Source organism: Eleginops maclovinus, chromosome 22, assembly GCF_036324505.1.
Source record: "Eleginops maclovinus isolate JMC-PN-2008 ecotype Puerto Natales chromosome 22, JC_Emac_rtc_rv5, whole genome shotgun sequence".
NCBI lineage: Eukaryota > Metazoa > Chordata > Actinopteri > Perciformes > Eleginopidae > Eleginops > Eleginops maclovinus.
The window spans coordinates 14,743,608-14,768,921 of NC_086370.1; the positions used below are offsets into that span (position 1 = coordinate 14,743,608).

General features: G+C 42.4%; 1 protein-coding gene across 3 annotated transcripts in view; it reads right to left on the reverse strand.

Moving 5' to 3' along the window:
* Nucleotides 1-4,973: 4,973 nt before the first annotated feature.
* The window catches only part of tp53bp2a (tumor protein p53 binding protein, 2a), a 29,976-nt gene continuing 9,635 nt past the window's right edge, over nt 4,974-25,314 (reverse strand). The window contains exons 3-21 of one of the 3 annotated variants that reach the window (XM_063874814.1): nt 23,103-23,250; nt 21,498-21,611; nt 20,147-20,217; nt 19,522-19,623; nt 17,451-17,625; nt 17,122-17,303; nt 16,847-17,011; nt 16,598-16,636; nt 15,009-15,056; nt 13,455-13,641; nt 11,334-11,450; nt 11,015-11,136; nt 10,517-10,931; nt 8,619-9,466; nt 7,185-7,322; nt 6,915-7,048; nt 6,634-6,800; nt 6,302-6,501; nt 4,974-6,200 (exon numbers count right to left, since the gene is read on the reverse strand). In XM_063874814.1, coding sequence (XP_063730884.1) covers nt 6,159-6,200; nt 6,302-6,501; nt 6,634-6,800; nt 6,915-7,048; nt 7,185-7,322; nt 8,619-9,466; nt 10,517-10,931; nt 11,015-11,136; nt 11,334-11,450; nt 13,455-13,641; nt 15,009-15,056; nt 16,598-16,636; nt 16,847-17,011; nt 17,122-17,303; nt 17,451-17,625; nt 19,522-19,623; nt 20,147-20,217; nt 21,498-21,611; nt 23,103-23,250 — 3,414 coding nt within the window. In that variant the 3' untranslated portion in view covers nt 4,974-6,158. The remainder of the gene's footprint in view (nt 6,201-6,301; nt 6,502-6,633; nt 6,801-6,914; nt 7,049-7,184; nt 7,323-8,618; nt 9,467-10,516; nt 10,932-11,014; nt 11,137-11,333; nt 11,451-13,454; nt 13,642-15,008; nt 15,057-16,597; nt 16,637-16,846; nt 17,012-17,121; nt 17,304-17,450; nt 17,626-19,521; nt 19,624-20,146; nt 20,218-21,497; nt 21,612-23,102; nt 23,251-25,314) is intronic. The other 2 variants (XM_063874815.1, XM_063874816.1) reach the window with 2 other exon arrangements.

Consider the following 25,314-nt stretch of genomic DNA (forward strand, 5'->3'; position numbering starts at 1 on the left):
TTTTGCTTCTTTTGTGTGATTTTTTTTTCCCACAGGAACGCTGGCCAATTAGGGCAGCTACCTTACTCTGAGATGGTAGAGATACAAAGCAGTGCTGTCAGACTCATATAACTCTGTTTCCTTGCCTCCCACTTCCTATAATATTGTACTTTGCATTTTAAGTATAATTCTTGGTGTAGCAGATCTCATATCCCAGCAGTGGCGGGCCGTGCATTTCACACCTAGGCCTTCAGTGATGTCCTACACAGTCCTACCTGAATTATTCCACCTCTTAATACCATCATTATGACGCCATGGCTGTAGAAACTATACATTTAGACAGAAACGCAGTATAACCGGGCGTTGCATCACCTTAACATAGTCAAGTACAACAGAGTTATATTAATATTTCCGAAGCATTTATAATCAATACATCAGCATTTACAGTTAACTTAATTAATCAGATTATCTGACAAACCGCTCCTTGACACCTGTGTCCGTCACATAACGCAGGACAAGTGCCAGCTGTGCTACATTACCCACATCTGACGTCTCGTCCACCATAACAGCGACAAAGGGTGCTTTTTTAATCTTCATTTTGATCTCTTCTCCCATCACTTCAGCAATAGCATAAATCAGGTCGTTTTGTATTTTGCCTGACGTCCCAGTAAACATGTTGTTTGTGTACAGGTGGTAATGCAAATCTGTGTTGTTCTCAGCAAGAAAAGAAAGAAGCTCCACGTAGTTTCCTCTGTTTCTGGACTCGGCGCTTTCATCGTGTCCCATAAATGAAAGTTCCTGTTTACCCAAAAACAGGACACAATCAATCAGTCTTTCAATATTTCCCTATTTTTGTTCACCCTTTCGTTGTGGAGCTCCGTTTCCCTGCGCACTTGTTCGTTGAGCTGTAGATCCACTCGGGTGTCCCCAAAGGTTTTCAAAAGCACCAGTGCTTCCAAGTGCCCAGCTGTGCTTTGGTGTCTCGTTGCTGCCTTGGTTAGACAACTCAAGTTTGCAAATTTAGTGTGGCTCCAAACACCAAATCGATCAGTTGCAAATACCAGGCATTCCCGGCAGTACAATTTGCAGTGCCTCTCGGAGGCTGAGAGCCAGGGGTACCGCTCGTAGTTTCCCTGCTGTGCTAGGCTCGCTAGCGTTGGAGTTGGTCGTTCCCTTTTCAAGATGTGTAGCTTTACATGAAAAGTTCGTTTTGAAAATGGCGTTGTAATTATATCTTCTACCAAATTGATCTCTTCTCCTCCTTCAGCCATTGTGGGTTGAAAAAAATAGCTTGTAGAAATCTACACAAATTAGCTCGCTCAAGTTCTAGTTCTGTTTGCTAGCTTTGCCCATAGAGCTCCTGCAGATGATGTCATATATGCTGGTCACGTGACGAGATACGACAGGGGCAGCCATTTTGGCAGTCATCGCGGCAGTAAATTGACAGGCACTGGCAGACTGTCAAGGATGGTGGATAACTGCTGTGCACCAGGTTGCACAAATAGGCGTGGGAAAAAGAAAGGTGTATCATATTATCGCATTCCTAAAGACGCGGAGAGGAGGGAGAAGTGGATTGGAGCGATTAAAAGAGCCAGGAGCCTTCAGAAAAAGACTGAAAGATGGGACCCCCCGGCCGTTGGCTTTCGCTTATGCAGTGATCACTTCATATCAGGTGGGTGAAGGAATACAGTACAATGCTACAAAAAGTTTCTGGTCAGTTTAATTAAATTTAATTAGTTTAATTTAAGAAGTAGCACCCAGTTATTATAGCTAACGGACACTGTGATGTCCCTTTTTAACTCAACAAGTGTGGCTCTGGCGCAGCCTAGCCAGTTAGCAAGTTAGCTTGTAGCAAGCTAGTGGTAAACAAACCCGTGTTGAAATATTCCTTCTTATTTTGTAGGGAGAAAGAGTGATAATCCGTTGAGTCCGGATTTTATCCCCTCAATTTTCGATTACCTTCCATCTCCAGAGAAGAGGAGACATAAAACGAGACTGGAGGTTTTTAACAGAAGGCAGAAGGCTAAACTGCACAAAGTAGAGCAGGCAAAGATATTGAGTTGACTTTCATTAAGCCTTTGGGAGTGATTAACCTATATGAAATTCCAAAACAGATAAATAAAGGTAAAAAACGCCAGCCACTTTGGTTGAGTACGATCAAAAATACAAACTAGCAAGTTACAGATGCACTGCAGTAGCTATCCAAGCTAAAAAACATGCTAACGTGACACTTCCGTAGCTAGCCAAGCTAATAAACAAACAATGCTAACGTGACACTGCCTATCAAACTGGAATAATTTAATACTTACCCTTGCAGTGATGATGCCGAAGTTTTTGGATGTAAGACTCCACAGTTGAATGTTGTTTACGAAGCCGGACTGACACCATTTGTAAGCCTCCAAGCTTTTGTACGCTCTGAGGGAGTCTCCTGAGTACACTGATGGAAAGCTTACAAGATAGCTGTGGATGTCTGCGTAGCGCAAGTCGGGTACATCGTCTTCAGAGCAGGAGGTTATGCTCTTGAAAAGCACACCGGGTGAATTATATGGGTCGCTTATATTTAATCTCTCTAATTTTGTACTATAAAGCCGAATTTCACTTGAATTAAAATGAGAAGTATACTCGCTCGGTAAGAAAACACTGGCACCGGTGGTCATGTTGACTGCCAAAATGGTGGCTCCCAACCAAAAGTCACGTGACCGCAGGAGCTCTATAGACTGTTTGGCTCTGCCTACTGCCTAGCTCTGCCTCGTATCCAATCAGAAGATGTGCACGTGCTAACGTTAGCGTACGCCTGCTAGCTGGCCCGTTGTCGCCACCTCGAAATCTGATTGGTTAACGCCACAGTTTTGTTTGCGTTCACTTTAAGCTACAGCTGCCCGCACTGTTGATTCTGAAGGCCTAAGGGCAGATTTCTTTGACCCTAGCAACACATTATGGCTGAAATATGATTGGATAAAAGCTCTAACATAAAGGCCAGCCCTCCAAATCTCGTTCTGAGGCTGGAAGCAGCGCAGCCAAGACGAACGCTATAAAATGAAGAGAATAGACTATGGGGAATAATTTAATACGTATTTGTGGAAAAAATATATCAAAATTTAATTTATATTCTGATGATGTTTAGGCCAGCAGAGAAGGCCTTGCTGGCCCTGACGGCCCACCACTGTATCCCAGTAAATGTGGATGTTATGTGCCCATGGGCTCAACACTTAATGATGGTGCCTGAGAGGAAAACCACCCCCATCCCTCTCCACTGCTCCTATCCCCAGAGGAACACATACCAAATGAAATAACAGGCCCAGAGGAGATACTGTAACTTTATGCATCATAATGACTATGTAACAACACAGATCAGATATGTATCTGTGTGCAGACCCCCTACAGGTGTTCACAATGCTCATCAAAACAAGAAGGGCTTGTGTGCTGCTGAGATTAAAAAGCTCTGATTATGAAGAGAGAAAAACATCTGCTATCTGTCATCCCATTTATGCCTGTGTCCTCTGATTTATACAGAACTCTTAATCCATTATAAATGTATTTATTAATTATAAATGGAGTTAGTCATATTCAGTGGGCAGAGTTGATGTTGAAGTCAGCCTTTTATCTCAACTACTCATTGCAATTCAGCAGGAAATACACACAGTAAAGGGGTTTTTCCAAAACATTTAGCTGCGTTAAAAACCCCATAAAACTGAGACACAACAGATTAACAATTGAGTTAATGAGGAAGGAGTGTCACTGTTGCAGGTTACCATGGCAACAGGGGTACCAGAAGAATTGGTGGTTTGTGCATGTATGAACATACAGTATGCTATAGATTAGATTACAAGGTGCAGCACATCTGTTTTTCTCCCTGTATGTGTTTGCTAAAAATAACAATAAAGATGGATTGAAGTGTTTCACTCTGCCAGCCAGTACAATACAGAGACCCAAGGGACCTGAACAGAAACCACAGCATGCAGACGTAACAGTTTATAAGATAGTGAATGTAAAAAATATTGTCTATTGGTGTAGTGCTTTGGTCAGGGATATATCAACAACTTGCCATGAACTTTAAACAGACTTTGATGGTCCCCAGAGGAGACATTCTGCTGATTTTGTTTAGTTCTAATTAGAAATGTAAGCATACTAACCCGGTTAAGATGTCAGGACTGGTAATCCTAATCATCTGCTTGTTTAAGTAAATGGTGAGCACATTAGCAACACTTTTGTGTCACTAGGGACATTTTTAGCCTTTTTCAAGTCGTTTTTCTTTTTAAATCATTTTGGCTATCACATACGGCATACATTTTGAGAAGAGTGTTAGGTGTTTCACCCCGAGTTTTGGAAGTTTAACCTGAGCTTTTAAAACAAGTCTAAAATAAATGGTGCTGCTAAAATACGCTCATATCCTGAAGGATAATTATTTTCCCCAGGACCATTACAGCGCAGAACCATGCATAATGTGTCAAAAATCAATGTTGTTGCTAATCATTGAATCCCAGACTGTGATGAAGATTTGTTTTGTTTGAGTCAACTCATTGTACTGTATAATTTACACAACAAAATAAATGCTTACTAATTAATAATGACATTAGATGACACCGGCCATGCTTTTTATCAATACTACAACTTACAGACATACATTTATGTTCAATATCTAAGCAGATTCATCCACACAATTTGGCCCCAGATCAGTTGTTTTTGTAACTTATAACTTTATGGCAGGTTAGTTTATATTTCTGATTCTGATTTTGATTTGTCTTTGAGACCAAAGAAAGTTTCCATGTGAGTGGAAAGTATTTCTAGTCTAGTAATTTTGAATCTGCTGGTACGCCTCTGATTATTTTCCATATCTGATTTGGATTCATGTTCCCGGAGGTTAAATTGTCACCTTATGTCCAGCAGAGAGCAGCAAATATCGTGCATTTAAACATGGAAACCAATACATTTCTATTCAATTTGATTAACAATGATGAGAAAAGTGCATGTATGGTCAAAAAAGAAGACTAAGCTTTTAGTATAAAGTATTTTATTGGAAATACTACAGTACATTGTGGTTATAATTCTGACAAAAGGGCTAAAGAAAAAGTAACAAAAATAAATACAATCTGCATTGACAGAGATATGTGATAAGTTTCAGGAACTCATCCGATATTGTAAAAGTTGCATCTTTATTTTTTGATTCTACTAGAGAAGTCGTCTTGACATTACAATAAATGGTACAACTGGTTATAACAGAAATTCATAGTGTCTGGTATTACGCTTGCTTTTTTACATTATTGTCATGAAATGGCAGTAATAAAATATAAAATTCATACGGATGGAAATCTCCTTCCGGATCAAAGGGCATTTTAAGAGTTGGAAACTTTGATAAGAACATAATTCCTAAAGTAACTTCTCGCTAGTGTTTATAACAGAAATACATGTATACACATTATCTATGGCATCTCAACCATGTGCCATTGCAGGAGAGCAGACTGGCTTTGTGGGTATCATAGACCACGGACTGAACATTAATAGATCATCAAAAGTATTTTCCACCAATCATATCATTGTCTTCTTTCTTTTTTTTAAATCAAGAACAGTGGTGGTCACAATTGATTTTACCCCAGTAGTGCAGGTAGCAGAGGCACTCAACACAGATGACGAGGAACAAGCCCCAAAGAGATTGTCATGGTAACAGAGCATGTCAAAAGCATCATCATATTCCACTCGTTCACCTCATGCAATGCAGAGCCTCAAGTGTTAGGAAATAATCAGTAGCCCAGAAAACAAGTTTTAAAAGACTATTCAAAAGTGTAAAAATGACTGTAGCGCAATAAAAAATACTGCTTGAACTATTTACATCCCAACATTTGAGTTTCTGTCAAGTAGGAAATAGTTTCAGACACTTATTACAAACAAGTGGATCAAAGGAAAGCAATGCCAAAAGTGTCTCAAGTACACGGTACACAGTGTGGCGTCGAAAAGTATGCGGGGAAGAATCCCTCTGTTGTAGATACAGAAAAAAGTGCCAGGAAAGAGATAGATAATCCTTCATATTGTTTGGTCTGTCCTTGTCTCTTCATTTCAGCAGTGTCCTTCTCTGTCCCAGTCTGTTAAAGCGTGTGTGTGTGTGTGTGTGTGTGTGTGTGTGTGTGTGTATTTGAGTCTGTGTAGAGCTCTGGCAGACCGTAATGTGCAGGGTTTTTCACGTTTTAAGCCAGCGTTCTTTGTCTTGGCTTAATTCTGGGGTAGAGCTGTTAAGAGAAAAACAACAGGAAATGTTAACAGTGCACATTTGTTCATAACACAAAAAAAGACTTTGTCATCGTTGCAGTTTCAGTGACTTTGGACTCACCCCAAGGAGGTTGCGGGGAATGTAACCCTCGGTGTCGCCCATGCGGGCCCACCACCATTCGATCTCATCCTCGTCTTCTCTGCGGACGATGGTCATGCAGTCTCCCTCGCGGAACACCAGTTCATCAGGATTTTCACCATTGTAATCCCACAGACCGTAGACCACTCCCCTGTTCATGATGCCCATCTTCTCTTGCACACCTGAGGGTAGACAGGTTTGAAAAGATGAAGCACACAAAGGTATCAAGTGCAAGACTTTTTGAGCAAAACATACACAAGACTTAATAAAAAACAAAGCACTCATAACCTATAGCAAAAATAAAAATCACTGACCATAGAGGAACTGAGAGCACTGGGTGTAGCCCTCCTCCATCTCTTCACATTTATCAGCAGCCGTCTGCATGTCGCTGTAAGTCATAGCAAACACCGCTGCACCGGACTCCACCAGGAACTTGCACACTTGCACATTGTTGCAGGATGCAGCACAGTGAAGAGGTGTCCTACATTAGAGGGAGGAAGGAGTTGAGAGTTGAGTTACGAAGTAAAAACAATTTGAAAACTAATGATAGTTCAGACTTGACTCAGGTAATCGGCCATGTCAGCGGTGAACGTACCAGCCGTCACTGTCGGCAGCATTGACATTGACACCAAACTGAACCAGGAACTTCACAATCTCTGTATGTCCAGCACAGACAGCATTGTGTAGAGCAGTGATGCCTTCATCGTTAGGCAGACTGGGATCCTCCACCTGTGATTGAGACATTTTAAAGGGGTAGTGTGAGTAACAGAAAAAGCTAACTATAATTTCTCAAATATCTGACAAAATGGTAGCCGACTTACACAGCAAAACAATAGGCAAAAGAACACAAAAGCAAATGTCTTACTTCATAGATGATCCTCTGGACCAGGTCAAACTCTCCCTCCAGAGAAGAGTCCAGCAGTAGAGCCAGTGGGTTGAACTTCACTCTCATGCTGTGATCGATGCGTTCAGAGCCAAGCTTGCGCAAGTTAGTCCTTTTTCCCTGGAGACACAATCATAACCGTGTAGCACGTCAGTGATCATAAAAAGCCATTTAAACACAAAGAAGGAAGGTATAAAATCGAGGACGCGATCATTCTCCTCCTGATAGTCCACTCTGTTCTGTTCAATGTGGACTGAGAGAAGAGGAGGGACTTGTTTCCCAGCTCTAACAGCATTGCTTATCCATTTACTTTTCTAAAACCATGATTACAAAAACAATTGGTCCTCAAATGGAGGCGACAGAAGGAGAAAACTAGGTGGGAAAATACTTAACACTTATTTCTCATTGGTTTATTGGTAATACCCGTCACCTCACCATAAAACCCACTTAAGAAGTCTCAGTAAGAGCTTAACAACAAGAACATGTGAACTTGTGTTGTTTTTTCAACACTGAATGGGGGAAAGTAGGCTGGGTATCCGCTTACTCTAAGTGGAATAAGGTCCATTTTCTCAAGAAACAATAGAAGTACTTGACAGGAATTATATAACAGACTAGGTCACCGCTGTTTACCAGCACAGCTTTATTAAGTAGAACGCACAATAACTGTACCTCATGACTGTGCTAACAAACAAGCATGTGAGAGGATTTAATAACACAAGCACACAAGGGTCGTCTGTACTGTACTGTAGACACAAACTAGAGAAGACTGAGTGTTGCATAATGTTTGTGTTTAAGCAGCTTTATAAAGCGGTAGTTCACCCCAAAATCTAAAATAAACTTTTTCCTCTAGTGATATTTATCAATTTAGAATTGTTTGGTCTAAGTTGCAGTGTGTTGGAGATATAGAACGTAAGATATTGACATTCTCAGATTGCAGTTATCTTGTGGTGCTCAAAAAGTCAAATCAATGCATTTGACAAACTGAAGAGCAATGCCCCTTATCATGACTCGGATACACAAGATTATCCACAGACTTTAGAGCAGGGTGGTCCAAACCTTTTCCGCTGAGGGCCACATACAGAAAAACATACGAAGGGCTGGGCCCCTCACTAGAGGTGAGGTATATTGGCTTATAAGTGAAGTTATAAGTTAGCAAAATGAATTAAATGAAGGTAAATTATGCTTGTATAGGCTTTAAGAGAAAAAAATCCCAGCTTCCCGTAGGGTTTTATTTATTTTGTTGGCAGCTCCTTCCGTAAAACAGGAGCCTCAGATTGCTTATAATAGAGGGAGATAAGAAGGGTTTATTTCAAGCTTGTTATCTGTAAAAGGTTTTGGGTTTAAAAAAAAATAAACTAAGATTTGTTAAATGTTTTCAGCCTCAGAAATGATCTATTTTTAGGGGGTAATACATACTGGTGGCAGAGTGACCTGGCCGGTGACCTCAGGTGCCTTCATGTTAAAGGTGTCCTCTCCCAAGCTGTCCTGCTCCGCTCCACTGGGGTATGGGGGTGGTGGGTAGGGGGGAAACTCTTCCAGGAAGCCTTCTGGAGGTGGGGGGGGCAGGTTGGAATTTGTGTCCTCGGAGCCAGAAAGCGTAGGTGGTGGGAAGTGACCGTCATCTGGCCTGGGAGCTGGGTGGGATGGGGGAGGAGGGGGGATAATGTCCTCTCTCTCTTGGAAAGCTGAAGATGGTTTGGTGTGTTCAGGAGGACCTGGCATGGGGACATTAGCTGCAGGGATGTGAGGCAGGAGCTGTCCTCCCTCCAGAGTCTGTCCCGTCTCTGATGGGTGGGTGTCTGCTCCACCCAGAGGAACATGCGGCCCCACAGATCCCTCCGCTGCCTTCTCTGCTTCACCAGCGTAGGTGGGAGGGGTTGGTGTGGTAAGAGTCTCCATAGCTTTCAGTGTGGTCTTCTGGTAGAGGAGTTTCTGAATGTTGGGCCCCGCAGGACCCTCGGGTTCAGTGATGGAGCTGCGTTTCTTCAGCGGCCTGGGGGCATTGTAGAGCTTCTTTCTCAGGGCTTCCAGGTCGCCATCATTCTGATTCCTGTAGTGGTTCGAAATGAAGGGAAGCAGCTTGGTGGGGCTGAGGGGCCGGGGGGTGCGCTCTGTTTCGGGTTGGGGAACCTCAGATGGACTTGGACCCACGTTGTAGGTTCCATTGTGGTCCACCTCAGATTCAAAGGCAGGGGAGCGGCGGTCCATGTAAGGGTTCTCTGGATGTAGGGAGCCTCCACCGGGGAACACTGGTTTACCGTACACTACACACACAGAGATGAAACAAGGGTTACACACACACACACTGGCTGTCTCGCACATATTAAAATGTGAAAATTACAAGATGCTCAGGTCAGCAATGTGCCAAGCAACCAATGCAGTGATAACGGTTAAAAAAATTAAACAAATAATACATTCTTTCCACTAAGATACTGCTTATGTTTGTCAATGGCTAGAAAAACCTGATTGTATCTGTTTATAAATCAGCTGCTCAAAGTCACATTTGTGTTAAATATAAATGATTGTTTAAAGGGAACATTGGTCAAGAATGTACACCAGATGGGAATATTAATTATGAATGCAGTAGAATACGGTTCTGGTAATTTGAGATGTAAAGCAACGCACACAAAAAACATCAGAATACATTGTTTTAGTTTTTTATAAATAAAATACTAGGTCAGTCTTAATAACTGTGTACTTATTTATAATGTTCCTATATGTATCAGTAATATTGGACTTTTTCTATGCCTACTTAAGGATGTAATTTGTCTTTTCATGTAAAACTTCCCTTGCATCTCTCTCTTTTAGGATGTGATATCTTATCTTTTTTGACTGTTTCAATTTAATGTTTTTGCAATTTACGGAGTTGGCATGGAGAAAAATGTGTTCCATTTCAATTCCACAACTCAAAAAGCAGCAGGTACGGTTTCCTTGTTATTTCGTTGGAAAAGGGAAGATGTAACAGATGGTGTAGAGGCTCTAGCTCATCCTCTGGTCAACGGTGTGTGAATATTTTCCTGTTGAGTATGCTAAACAGAACAGCAGCAGGGCAGAACTACTTAACAGTGAATATATCGCAAGTGACACAATATTCTATTTTTATAAAAACCTGTCTAGACTCCTAAATTTAGATTTAAGTTTTACCTACATTTCTACTCCAGTATTAGTCTTTAGATTGAATGCTCGGTAAGAAAACACTTACTTCTGAGAGTGATATGTAGACCTGAAGATTGACATGTGTTCATACATATGCTCTTTGATTGTGTGTTACCTCAACAACAGTGCTAAACTCCAAAATGTCTGGGTATTCTTACCACCGACAAATCCATTGGTGCGGCTCTGAGACCGGTTGAGAGCGCCCTGCACTCCAGGAGGCTGGTGGAAGGGCTTGGCTGAGCCGGCCTGCTGCGTGTACATGGAGTAGATGGAGCTGGCCGCTAAAGTCTGAGGCTTAGTCATGTTGGCGTCTTTGGAGGAGGGCAGCTCCGGGGTGAAGGGCCGCACGGTGGCTGCAGGTGGAGTGTCCTGCTTGGAGGGTAGGGGGAGTGTCTGGCTCTGTGAGGGTGGGAGAGGGCTGCGGCCCTGGGCGGGCTGGGGCGGCTGGCTGTGGGGCTTGGCTTTGGGGAAGGTGCCTGTGTTGAGACCTGGTTTCCCATAGTGAACGACACCGGGGCCTTTTGGTTTGGTGGGAACAGGAGGAGGCACCTTGACTGGACCCTTGGGGGCCGACTGTGGAGATGAGAGGAGAGAGAGAGAATTAGATGCATGGATTTCAATCAAGACTTTCCTAGTATGTTTTCATTCATTCTCACCTTTGCGTCCCTGACCAGGTCATCACTGCTCTGGTTTTTGCGGAGGGAGGTGGCGGGAACGTCCGTTGACTCAAACATGGAAATTGGACGCACCTTCTTGTCCCTCCTCGTTTCAGTCTCATCTATACACACACAACATATAGGAGGCAGTAATCAGTTTCACCTCATGTTCAGAGCCAGCGTGATTCTATAGAAAGGCAGAACAAAAGCCCCTTTCAAAGCTTCTGTTCTGCCTTCATTACTGTTTTCACAGTTCCAGGAACAATTTCTGTGCAGGAGTTGTATGTGTGTGGTGTTTGCATGCGTGTATTGCTCTAACCTTGTTCTATGTTAGAGTGGGAGGTCATTCGGGGCAGTGTTGAAGCTGAACCATGACCGTTGGTGTTGGATTCTGGACCCGAAGAGCCCCAGTCTGCCAGCTTGGATGGCTGAAGGCCTGTGGGACCAGCAGGAGAGGAGGGAAAGACAAAGGAAAAAAGGGAGAGGCAGAGGATGTTTTAATGTCATCATGAACCAAAAGATATTATTACAAATAAAGATAAACAATGTAAGTGTTCAATCATAATTGTCCCACATAAGCACAAAGCTGCCTGGTATGCAGTCACACAGAGCAAACAGTCATTTGAAAACAGGCAGAGCTTTTTAAGCACTTTGCCTCCATCCTTACTCATCATTTGTTTTGGTTGACTGACTAAGACTCAGCCAGTAGCCATGCATGTCCGCAGACATCAGCAGTCAAATGAGCCACAAAAGCATGGAGCTCTCGCAACTAGCAAGATTAGCATCACATCAAAGACCGCCAAACATAAGGATTATCTACTGCAGTTTCCACAGACTTATAGTTTAGTGGTTGCTCTCAAGAGGCGCCGTACAAAGACACGACAAACATATTCTGCCATCGAGATCAGATTGCGTAGGTCAGGATCCACTCAGAATGTCAGTTCAACTGAAGGTTATGCATTTGTTCCAACTGACCCATTTAGAGCGGCAGAAAAAGAACTGAGAACAAACAAAAACACTCTTTAACAAACAGCGGCAAAAGAAGCAAGAAGGACTAATAATGTAGCTAGCAAATTATAAAGAATCTCAGCTATTTCACTAAGAATCTCCCCCATGAAAAATAAACAGAACCACACAAAGCTGTGGAGAGAAAAACAAGCACCACACACACACAAACACGAGTGTGTACCTTTTCTCTTAGCCCGCAGCTCTTTCAGAGGCTTAAGCAAGAACATGGCTTCTGAGGAAGATGCATTCAAAAGACAAGAAAAACAAAAAGTAGCCTTAGAGCTCCGTATCTCCCTTTGCTCGAGTCATGCTGTTGGCATAGCCCAGGTAGGGGCCCCCCTGAGGGGCCAAGCAGAGATCAGAACAACCCCCAGGAGTCGGCCTCTAACACTCCTGCTAGAAGAACCGGGAATGGTCTTTTAACCAGAGCAGATTTCTCTGCCTCCCCACCCATCCCTATCTCTCTTTTTTCCATACTGCAAATCAACTCAGCATGCAGAAATTATTGCGTGCAACATCATGACAGACTGGAGAAAAAAATATGTTACTTTTAATTCCTGTATGTGGAATTGCTTTAAATAGGAAAACATGGGCTGATAAAGATTTGCGGGACTGAATGAGGGAGGGGGTGATGGGTCCCTGGTGCTTTTGTTTTGTAATTACTCATGTTGGTGTATAAAAGAACAGAAAGCACACTGCTGGCCGAGTCTAGAGATGGAGCCTCTGAAAAAGAATGACCAAGAAAGAGGAAAGAACATTTCTAAATGTGAAATGTTGCTCTGGTCTCTCATTGGGTTTGGTCAGACTTCATTCCACTCCATTACACAGAACACATGCTACTGCCGTCTGTGGAAACAGAGGGCTGGTGGAACAGCGGCTTACTCTGTGCTGGCTGTAAAAGTTGATTTTAAAAAGGAAAAAAAGCAGATGGCACAATAGGGACAATGGTTCCAAAAACTAATTCACTCACTGCAAAGCATATCACAAGTTCTTCAGGAAATGTAAGAGAGGATAAAGAGTTCAAAGTTCACAGCAAAACTCGGCCACAACACACCACCCAGGAGGTAACTAGCTACCTTCTGAGCTCAGATCGACATCGCAATCTGCAGGTGTCCCAGAATCCACTGCTCCGAATGAAGGCAGGACAGTGTTGTCACATTTCAGGTAAAAAGAAAGTTAATGGTAAAGAAAGAAAAGACCCAATTTAAAGAGCACAATCACAAAGCAACACCAGGAATAGTAGTTGAAAACACTTTTTGATCTTAAGTGTAAGCTTTTATTTAACTCTGCTGCTGAGCGAGCTGGTACAGAACTCACTGAGCAATTGCCTCAATTTTTAGTAAAACGTATTGAAGGCCCGCTCCAAAGTCAGAGATTGGAGAAAAGAAAAGGCTTGGTTTCAGAAGTAAAAGGCTGGTCTCCGGCTGCTCACCTGGACCGGCCTTGCTCTGCGGGTGGTCGTGGGCTGGAAGGGTTGCAGTGCCGTCTGGGTATGCTGGTTTTACGAGCAGGTCGTGCCTCACTTGGCCCCTGGGCATGGTGGACGACTGGATGTATGGGCCGACCGCCGCCACGCGAGAAGGACCCGACTGCTGTCCGGCTGGGCCATCTGTGGGCACCTGTACAGGGAGAGGGAGAGAAGAGAGTCTGTTAGAGGAGCTAAGATCTGAGGGACTGATTTCAAATGTGTGTGTTACAACAGAGAGAGTATGGCATCGCATTTGAGCCTCATTCCTGAGCTTGTAATGGAAGTTTGGGAGCACAGGAAAATACATTTGGCAAGCATATCAATTATATTTTTTAAGACAAATAACCCAAGAAAAAGAGATTTCATTTTATCAAACCTTTGTGCTCCAAAAGGAGTTTCCATGTTTGTTATTATTTAAATCAATGTACAATAGTTTCCTGTGCTCTGAATTTCCCATTGCTTACTCAAGAATGGAGGTACACAAATATGGCCATAAGAGATAAAACACACTATTCAGACAACTAAACGTAGATGAGAAAATAGTAACCACAACTTAAGAATGTGTAAAACATTGTTGACATTGAGTATCCCAGAGAGCATGCTAAAATGTAATATTTTAATAAATAAAAATGTTGGGCACTGATCAAAAACACTAAAAGTCTATATAAGCCCTCTGAGGCTCGACGGTTAAATAAGTTACAACACAAACTGAGTTGTATAATATACTAATGGATGAAAGATGCTGAGATAGTGCTAACTGTGGCCTAAAGGTGGTGCCAGAACAGGGTCTTGCTATTAATCAAATACTGGGTTTTTTCCTGGCTATTTCGGAAGTGTTCAAAGATTTGTAAGGCAGTCATGAAGAATTAGCATTAGAGTCAGACACTCTTTTAGTTTTTGAAGGTGTACCGTCATGAAGTGAAAGTTGCGAATGAGACCTCCTTGTAAGGCTGATGATGAGTCATGGTTTCATGAGGACCATGAATAACCACATCAAGAAAACTCATGCATTACAGTTGCTGATTTATAAAAGATTTAGCTTGCACAGATTTATTAAATATTTAAAACCCATGATTTGACTCCTATAGTGCTTTTTCTAAAACATGTTGCAATGGAGCACTGTGCAGTGATTTCAAAGCCGCTTGGATGGTTGTGGGTTCTCCCTCTTGGACAGTGATCTCAAATCTACGCTGGCAGTACAACCTTTTCAAATCCTGTAGACTAATTCCAGGTTTGAATGAGCGAACGCTTGAAGTTGAAAGAGGGTACGCTTGTCATGAATACCATATCTTATAGAATAATTAAATGCCCTTTTGATTTCCAAACCAAACCGACAGACTGATCTAACGGCCCCTTAGACTCGGGTTAAGTACTTAAACCGTGTCTTTAAAAACAGCTCATCCCCCTGGACAAAAAAGTATCCTCCTGAAGTCACGATGACAAGCTGTCCCTTTGAAAACAAGATCATCAGAAAGAAAAGACATACTTTAGGGTCAGCTTCAATGCTAGTTTAGTTACCTGAAGGTGAGTGTCTTTTGAAGCCCTCTCTTTACCAGGATAGCCATTCTTGAAAAAACAAAAGCACAAACATGCAACAGCAGTTCAAAAACCCAAAGTATCCCTCTGTTCACTCTGATATACTGTAAGGCTCTTCTTAGTTTCCTGTACTATGCATCATAATAAGGAGCGGGGTGTCTCTCGGCTGGCAGCTCTCAGGCTACCTCTCTTCAGTCAGTGTGGTTAGACAGGGTTTTTGGGTGATGTCAGACAGAGTCTTGCTGTGTGGTTGGAGGAGAGAGGCAGCTGGGATGGAGAGTCTTTGTGCCAGTGTGAAAAAGACCCACTCATTATGATTCCAGGCAGGGTGTGGGTAACCTCCTCACTGGGCCCTTCCAGGCCTTCATCTCTAAAACACACACACATATGCAAACACAAACACGCACGGGCACATCTTTCTCCGTTCTGATCCTACTTTATTAGATTTGTCGAGGGAGAATTAAAAGACAAGTTCCCTAAAGTAGGATAAAGGGGACAGGTTGTTACTTGATCTCGAACAAAAACTTCCAGCAGATCATATCCTTCTCTTCCAGCAGAGAATGTTAAATGTAATAACATTTATTATTTATGTTCCAACTTATAGGTCACTTTAGATATGGAACAGTGCATAAGTAAACATCGCATGCTGCAAACTCAAAAAGCATCTACAACACAGGGGGAATAGAAGGAGCTTTTTGATTTGCATCACAAAGTTATGAATCAGCATGACATATTGAAAAACAAAATTTGAGGTTAATTGGTTGAATGTTAATTTGGTTGAAAGACAGAAAGTTAATTGTGAAGGCCAATGAAACGCCTAAATTATGTCTGAGAGGAAGTTCACCTGATCAGTAAATATAAATAAAGAAACAACCTCTTAAGGATAAAGTAAAATGACTTGTGTTTTTAAAAACCTAGAATCATCCATCACTCGGTCAGATGATTATGTTTCATTTTTGTTTCACCCTGACATCTTCTGCTATCCCTTCACAAGCATTCGATCTCAAGCAGTGAACGTGTTAATGTTCCTTCCTAACAGTCTGTTGACTCTTCTTTACAGTCCCATGGCAACATGTGTTCAAAACAACTCCTGTAAAGGGAGAGTGGAGCAGGGAGACACCAGGCAGCGAGCTCAGAGCCAACACTTATAACACCATAAGATCTAGTAAAGAGACTGGGTTAGTCAGCCTGTTAATTTCTGGTATCTGCTAAATTCTGTTTTTAAAAGCAAACGGTGTTGGTAAGAAGTTTGTTTGCATCAGTAAACCAATTATTTGTCTTTTCCTGTTTCTGGGCAGTCATAGTAGATAGCATCTTCCCTGACATTCCTGCCAGCCTGACATGTCATTCCTCCTCTTTTCTCTTCAGAAGTTGTTTCTACCAAACGGAACTGGAAACAGCGGGAGTGTAAACTCAGATGTGACTCTAATCAAAATGACAATCAAATCCACACCAGCTATCTCAGACAAAGAGATCAAAGAGTGGAAAAAAGGCGGATAGGAGTGATCTCCTGCGAGTGAGGGCATCACTAGGTTTTCCCACACAGAAGATTTTAAGTCAAGGAGCCTTACGTTGGAATGGGTGAGCTCTGAATGCCACGGTATCTGAGGCTTCCGGAGGGAAAGAGACATACAAACAGCCTTTAATATGAGGCCACTAGGGGGAGCTCTGATCAAAATCTTTTCCAGAATTTATTTGCATTTTTAAATATTGTGGCTTGGGGAAATTGCAAAAACATCTTATCACAAAATATACAACAAAGACTCCTCACAGGGTTCTGTATCAGGTCACAGATGTGTATTTATGGTGTTGATACTTACAGGCAAGTTCTCTTTCTGCTGCAGTGCTGCCTTCTTCTTCCACAGCCGATCCCTGAGCTCAATGATGCGTTTGTCCATGGCAGCCACCTCCATGTTGCGCTTGTTCAGGCCCTCTCGCTGCTGCTGCAACTTAGAGTTCTGATCCTGGTTGAGCTTGTTCCTCAGCTGACAGCCAAGAAGGACAAAAGGAAGAGATGGTTCAATGTTTGTGCTCATTAAAATAAATACTGTGTTGTGCTGATTAATGTAATTTAGTGAAAGTTGTTTCTGCACACCTGTAGCTCCTTGTACAGGCGGTCTAGTTCCGCCACAGAGCTCTGGTTGTCATGGAAGTTATCCATTTTGCCATTTTTAAGCAACTCCAGCTGTCGGCTGAGATCCTCCACCTTGGTAGCAGCCATCACTAGTTCTCTCTGCTTCTGCTGAAACAGGTTGTTCATCTGCTCTATCTCCTCCACTGGAAAGGAAGTGGAATACAGATGAGAGGAAACCACAGAGAAGTCAGGGACATAGAACATCACAAAATCAGAGAAATAATCGATTAAAATTAATATTCTGAGGAGGAATTCATTCATAAAATCCTTTAGGTGCATGATGAGCTTACCCAGTTTGCCATTGCTGAGGCGCTTCTGCTCCACCTGTCCCTTGAGGGCCCGGACCTTCTTGAGCCGAGTTTCCTGGTTCTCGATGTTCTCTCGCAGGCGCTGCAGCTTCTCCTGCTCAGAGGCCTGCTGCTGCTGACGCTGCTCCTGCTGCTTCAAGTAGCGCAGACGCTGCTCCTGAAGAAAAAGCAAAGGGGAGAGAGGGAGCAAAGGTCAGGAACATTATTTACGGACACAACCCTGTTAACTATAAGTTATGAGTAATCCAGTGCTGAGTTTCCTTCCCTCTAACAGCTCTTGCAGGCTGTTAGGAATGCTTTTTATATCAACGCGCAGGCTAAATAGACTGGTAGAATAATGGATCTCAAAACACTGAAATAAGTGAGCATTTTAACACTTTTTTTTATCGTCTTTGATTAGATGCCTGAAATAAAATCTGTGACAAAAGCAAAACATATTTGACATTTAATTTAAGACATACAATCTATCATTAATAACCCCACTACTGAATTCTGTTTCTTACAAAGGGGCAATTGCTAAAAACGAGTCTGGATTAACTTTGAGGTGGTGACAAGCACCTCAGTGACCATGATGCAGATCATTTATAGCTACTTTAGCAATTCACTTTAGATCAAAATCATATAGTGGTGATAATACACTGCCAGGCCAAAGAAAAGGTCACACACTCTAATATTTCGTTGGACCGCCTTTAGCTTTGATTACGGCACGCATTCACTGTGGCATCGTTTCCACAAGCTTCTGCAATGTCACAACTTTTATTTCTGTCTTGTCTAGCAAAGTATTTTCCAGCACATCCCAAATATTCCCAATCGGGTTCAGGTCTGGACTCTGTGGTGGCAATTCCATGTGTGAAAATGATGTCTCATGCTCCCTGAACCACTCTTTCACAATTTGAGCCCGATGGAACATGCCCGTGCCATCAGGGAAGAAAAAATCCATCTGATGGAATAACCTGGTCCTTCAGTATATTCAGGTAATCAGCTGACCTCATTCTTTGGGCACATAACGTTGCTGAACCTAGACCAGACCAACTGCAGCAACCCCAGATCATAGCACTGCCCCCCACAGGCTTGTGAGCCTTCTTTTTGGCCGGGCAGTGTATGTGGAAAATATCCTGCTGATCAAAATATGTTAAGTAACATTAAAGTTCCAGCACAGATCTTATTTTCTGCAATATTCCAAAATCCAGAGGAAAAATCCCATCGCTTTTTCTCATGGGACAATATCTATAAGAGCCAAGAAAACTCTGCGTGCGGTGACAAAGAGTGAGAAGTTCAATCATAAGTCTTGAACAATGAAACAGTGTGTGCACCTGACCATTCAAACCGGTTCTGAGATGAACACAGCAGCGTCTCTACCTGTACCAGGTGATGTGTGCTGATTGTAATGTTTGTTTTCTGGATTGTGCAAGTGCTTATGACTGCATGTAGCTGCATTCCTTGGCTTCCTAAATCATCCTCAGGCAACAGTTGCTTCGATCAGAATGCTACAGTGAGTTACAGACAAGTTTCAGCCTGCGGGGCATTATTAAAACATATTTATTTTAAAAAATCAGCTAGGGAGAGTGGTTTAGATCAGCAAGGACTAAAGGAGGAGGAAAAATGGTCACAATATTTATCATCACGCCTGCTTTTGTCAAATGCCTTTCCTGCTGTCACAAAAATCTCCTGAGAAAAACAGACAAGTCCTAACTAAGAAAAAAACCAAGATTTTGAAATACAGCAGTGTGAGAATCCAAGGCCCTCTGCACTCTCAGGCTTCTCAAATTATAAACACTACACCTGCAGCCATACACAACTCATCACACCTGTCTATCACAACCATCATGTGTGTTCTTATCTAAGCATCTTTATATCCATGAGTGCACTAGACTTATTATAGCACCTTTGTATTATCTGTCCACTTTGTCCCAATAACTTCCCCTTTCATCTTGCTTTATTATTCCGTCTCTCTGGCTTTTACTTTCATCTCCACCACTTGAACCTCGTGTCCCTAGTATCCACCCGACTCTCTACCATCGCTCCTTTCATCTTGCACTTCCTCTTTATTCACCTTGGAAGCAAGGAGCTGTTGCTGAGCGTCTATTTGTTGCTGCTGCCTGGAAGCCATCTCTTGCAGCTCGGCCAGTGTCATGTCCATCCGCGGTGTCACCACCTGGGAATGGATGGATGAATAAAAGGGACAAGGATAAAAGAGAACACATTAATGATTGGAAGTTATGCAGCACAACATTTATTTACAAGTTACATTTTCTACTTGATTATTCAAGAAAACAGTCCATGTTATGATGCACTGATTCATTTTTCATTTGCTTTTATATACTTCAGGGTGTTTTGAAGTGAATTAATGATAACCCCTCAGCAAAGTGGGTTTGTTGTTCAGTTTAAAAGGGAACAACAAATCAGGTCATATGGTTATTAAATAGGTTATTAAATAATAAAGTCTATGAACTGTGCAACAAGAATAAAACAAATATATGGAAACTATTCGTACTGCATCAACATTTCTTTCAAAAGAAATGCAGTGATCCAAGGAATATATGACTGTAATTCTGTAAATGTTATTTCAATGAGATGCATTAAAACAGATGTTTTTCTTAGGTAAGAAAATGTTTGTTAAATTGTAAGCACGCTGTTGAATGCATTTCAACTTAAAAATAAAACATATACAAACTCACCCCATTCTCCATGCGTCTGTCTGGGGGTGCCTTCACTCCATTCCTTTTCTGCTCTGAGCCTCTTGAGCCGCCTGAGGAACCAACAACATAGAACATTTCCTCAGACATCAAAATCTAGTGTGGATCTTCATCTAAGTCCAAACCATGAAAACTATCAGCCTAGACAGACAACTGTGAGAATGACTGGAGCTTTCTCTGGCCATTTACTGAACCACTTTCTCTGGACTAGCTGCAGAAGAGAGTGTAGATCAGTAGATGGCTCGGCACAACAGAACAAATGATCTAAGCTGCCCTGGGAAAACAACTGGGATCAGTGGTCTTTGTGACTTGCAGTAATCTCAGGATTATACCTCATACATAACCGTCTGGCAGCGGGTTCCACAACAGTGTGTATATTTACTGTATGTGCACTAATATCCAAACATGCTACTGGCTTTTAACAGCTCAGAGTGGTGGGGGTCTGACAGTCCAGATCTTAAAGCATTGACCCATTACCAAAGCCCTTTAGCTTCCATAATGGTCTTAGATGACCCCTGACATACAGTATGCATGTTAAATACATGCACTGGTTGAGTGTTGCTGTAAATATAACACCATGGTAAGACTCTATAAGCAACATTGAATATAACATGACTTTGCTAGCTCAATTCAGCAGAGAATAATTGTTCTCTGACCTGGGGAGAGCCTGCACAGAATCAGGAAGGGTTAACAATTAACTAGCTCTGTGTTACTACATGGACAAACAGGACACCAAATGCACCAGTCCTTAATAAAAAAAAGTAGTCATAGAAAAAGGTAATGCTCAACTGGGTTGCAAACACTGAGCCGAGCTAAGTTAACAGTGTGGGAAAACAAGAGCGGACTAAGATAACAGGAAGGGAAAACAGCCATCTAATCCCCGGGCCTGACTCAAGCTGTGAGGGGTAAAAGGACTTAGTTACGCAACTGGGGGCTGAAAGGATAGCGCACGACCAAAAATACTAGCGTTTTCTGTGTTCCTAAGAAAACTGCGAAGTAACAGGCTTATGACATTGTACCTTGGGCGCCCTGGCCTCAAACGGTACGGCTAAATAAAGCTTGATTTAAGGCCTACTAATATAAAACCCTCTGTAGAGTACAAGCTGAGGTGGTCTGGTTTATTCTCAGCTGTTTAAGTTAACTGCCTTTCATGAACCCTTAACACCAGAGTTGTGTTTGCCTTTGGAGGCTGCAGGCATCTCTGGAGTTTACTACGTTGGTGTCAAATGTCTTTTCTCTGGGGATTGCACCATGACCCTTGAGTGAGAGGACTAAGAAACCCTTGCTCCTGCTTCATAATCTGTTGTATCTGTGGTGGGGCTAGGACACTTACCGGATTCCCTGCTCGGGGCTCGATTGTGACGCAGAAAGAAGCGCACCTCGGCCCTGTGTTGTCCCCAACGTTGGAGCACATCCAGCATCCTCTCTCCGTCCCCTACAGCTCGCTCTGCAGACAGAATACAGAGTTACGTCAGCACACTAGAAAAGACGCACCTACAAAATCAATATTGAAACGTTTTCGTTATATTTAGTTTGGCATGGTTGGAAACATGTGACAATAGGGATGTAAGTGCACAAGACAGGTGCGCTTTGTATAATCTTGCGCAAACACTTTAGCCCAACACAGCTAGGCTACACTGACATTATTTCTACAGTACCACTTTACAATTAGACTACCCTTATAAAGGGTTTACGAATCATTTGTAATTCATTTATTAATTAGGTTGTGAACACTTTATAAATCATTAGTAAGCGTTTATAAGAGGAGATAAACAGGGCAACTGTGAATGGTTGCTTGCCAAATAGTGAGCCCACTTTTATCTGTGCTGCTAAGCCTTATATTGGCTACTTAGCACACTTTGATGCCAAAAAACATCAAGGTGGATGGGGGGGATCAACTCAGTGAACAACAGATAAAGAGGATTTTGCTTGATGAAGAAGACGAAGTAAGCTAGGTAGCAAATACGAGAGTTAGTCATCTTGCCAAATAGTGAGCCTGTGTTGATGTAAATGGTTCTTCATGATTAATAATGTGTTTACAACCTAATTAATAACCTAATTATAAACACTTTATGAATCCTTTATAAGGGTAGTCTTATTGTAATGTGGTACCATTTGTATTTCACCAGCACCTTCGACATCTAGTGGACCTTTCTGACCTTGGGGGGGAAGCAACTGGGATGTCTTGTCAATTATTCTGGCTGGTACTGAGCCAGAGAGCTCATCATCCATTCCTCAGACATATTGTTCAGCCTGCTTAAGACCATTTCATTACACAAATGGACTGACACATTACAGTCAAGTAGAGGTCAATGACAATGATCTATTGTGATGGCGTGCCTGCAAAACAAATCTGCGCTGACTGTAATGTTGAGCTTATTTATAGCTTTGCATCTACATCTTCGTGCAAAAATGTCACTGCTGTGTTTTCAAGGAGAGCCATGGCTGCAAAATGTGACAATCTTTTCAACTACTTGTGGAAGTACTCAATGATTGGTACTATATTCACTCTTATGGCAGCATCACCATGGAAACAGCTACGAAGCCAGGCTCCTTGAGTTCTGATTCTGAAAACCTCCTGACTCACAGAGAATGGGGGAAAAGGGGGAACATCTTAACCCCCCTCCCCCCACCCGTCCCCTCTCACCTGATGAGGGAGATGTCTGGATGCTTGTGTTTGTTACGGGGATTATGGGCTTCATTTGCATTGCAGACCCAAAAAAAGAAATCTCCAAGCAGTTGACCACAAAGCTAATCTCCATATATGGTCTACTTCAGAAAAAGCAATTTCCCTCTCATTAAATGGAGGAGGACAAACAAGTGTCCGCCCACGGTCCCTGAGGATACATCCATATTCCTCAGCACGCCGTTACTGAGCCTCTCATGGCGTTCCTCGTGTGTAGACGGATCAGGTGCGTGAGCCGGCACTGACACTCACCAGATCCACGCCACATCTCGGCAAGGTGGCAGTCGGCCTCCCCCGGCTCCTTGCACAACTCCACCACGTCCCGGCACAGTGTCTCCGGGGTAACGGGGACCTCAGTAAAATGCTGGTCATTGTTACTGAGGTATACTGTCAGGAACATCTGGGGACAGCAGGAGAGCGAGAGAGAGAGAGGCATTAGATAGAGAGACAATACAAGAGACAAGTGTGTGTGTGTGTGTGTGTATGTGGTATCTGGTCGAACTATCACTTTTCAGACAGGGAAGGAGTAACATTAGTCCTCATCTGTTAATTGTATAAGTTTGTCATTCATACATAGTAGATTTTCATGTTTAAGCTTCAAACTGCTTTATTCAGCACAATTACATTTAAAAAAACATGTTGTCTTTAAGCATTTAATGACCATTGTAAGCAAAACCGTGACACCATTCCTAACAGTGAGAGTACAGATGCATTTTCACAGCTTGTTTTCGTATAAAAATGTTGTTCAAGACTCATTTCTGCTGCCTCTTTTAGAATATCTCACAGCGCACCAGCATTACATGGCAAGACATCAAGCTGGGACACTCATTTCATTTCTCTAAGCTCACATGCTGTATGTAAAGAGTTTTGCTAGCTATTCATTGAGTGCATTTGGCAGGAGTGAATACTGGATAAGAATAGAGACCGTGAGCCAGATTTGTTATTGATAGTTAACACATTTAATGCAGTCATTTTAAGAGGCATTAAAATACATGTATTGAATGTTTCTCTCTGCATGTTTAACATTTAACTGCTGCAGTCATTGTTATTCCATCAGCCTTCAAATGTTACCGAGTTTAAAAGTTACACAGAAATGTTACCAGGTCTAGCCTAAAAGGACTGTCATACTTATTCAGACCTAAGAGCGACATGTTAAATTCTCGTTAGAAAAGGGGGTGCATGTCTGATAGTAGCTACAGAGAGCAGTATGTTCCCCAGTCCTCATTCCTCTGTGTCAACAGAGAAATCACAGGCCAGCGCCCAGAATTCTATTTCGCCCAACGCCATCTTACTGTTAACTAGTGCTGTCACCACTGTGAGAGATCCCTCAATCCCCCCCCTCTCCCCACACACACACACACACAGTCATGTCAGACAGCCCACTGAGGACCCTGGCAACGCTGGATGTGTACAGTCACAGAAAAAATTAAGAGACCAATGGCTGCCATACATGTAGAGATTGAGATTTAAGAAAAAAATTGGAGTGGTTTCTTAATTTTTTCCAGAGCTGTATGTTAGTGTTAGACTGACCGATAGTAGAGAATGGTCAAGGACTATCAAGAAATCTATTGAGATGTCATTAAAAGCGGAGAGTGAAAGCCTTTAGCTACTGCAGCAAAAAAGACATTGACACTGAGCAGGAAATAGATCCGTCTTACAGCAAGCCTCCCAAAGGTGGAATTCATTTCTCAATTCCAATAAAACCGCTTCTGTATTAAAACAAAACATTTTAAAGGATTCTCAAATCAATACTCATCAAAAATACTTTATATTTACATAGTAGGTGTTGGGAGTCCAGTTTAATGAAAGAAAGAAGGCTTATGTCAAACTAAACCCTTGATAGTCAATTTAAAAATGCACATCTGGGAGTCAAAAGTCTGCCTATGTAATACCATATAAATACACAAACACGGTCAGTAAACAGGAAGTGAAAAACCCTGTCTCTTTGATGATATACAGATGTTTGTTTAAGAGGCTTTTAGGGCAAGCTGGAATATACTCCCATCTGTAATCTGATCACACGAAAGGAGGGGGAGGGCTCTAAAAGGCTGTAATAAAACTAATATTGTGACATAACATGGGTGCCCTGGGGCATGTCACACGAACACACACTTATTAAACGTTTGTATTTGGCCCTGTGTCTACACAGTGACTCCAATAAAGCTGCAGCCAGAGAGCTAGAATCACCTGGAAAGTGTGTCATTGTCAGAATTGTATTGTTAGCTTCCTGAACTTCCAGGTTGGACTGACAGGTTTTTTTTTCTAAGCGCGCTGCCGTGGACTGCTGTGCCTAAGGGGCCACTGTGGGAACACCAGGTCAACAGGGTCACGAGCACAAAGGGCTCGGGGGGGCGAGCATGCGGAGCAGCTGCAGCCAAAGAGTAGCTTTTGAACTGTAGGTTGCACTGAGCAGCACAGCAGCCTGAAGATGAGTGGCTTTATCCCCCTTTTCTTCTTCAAATGA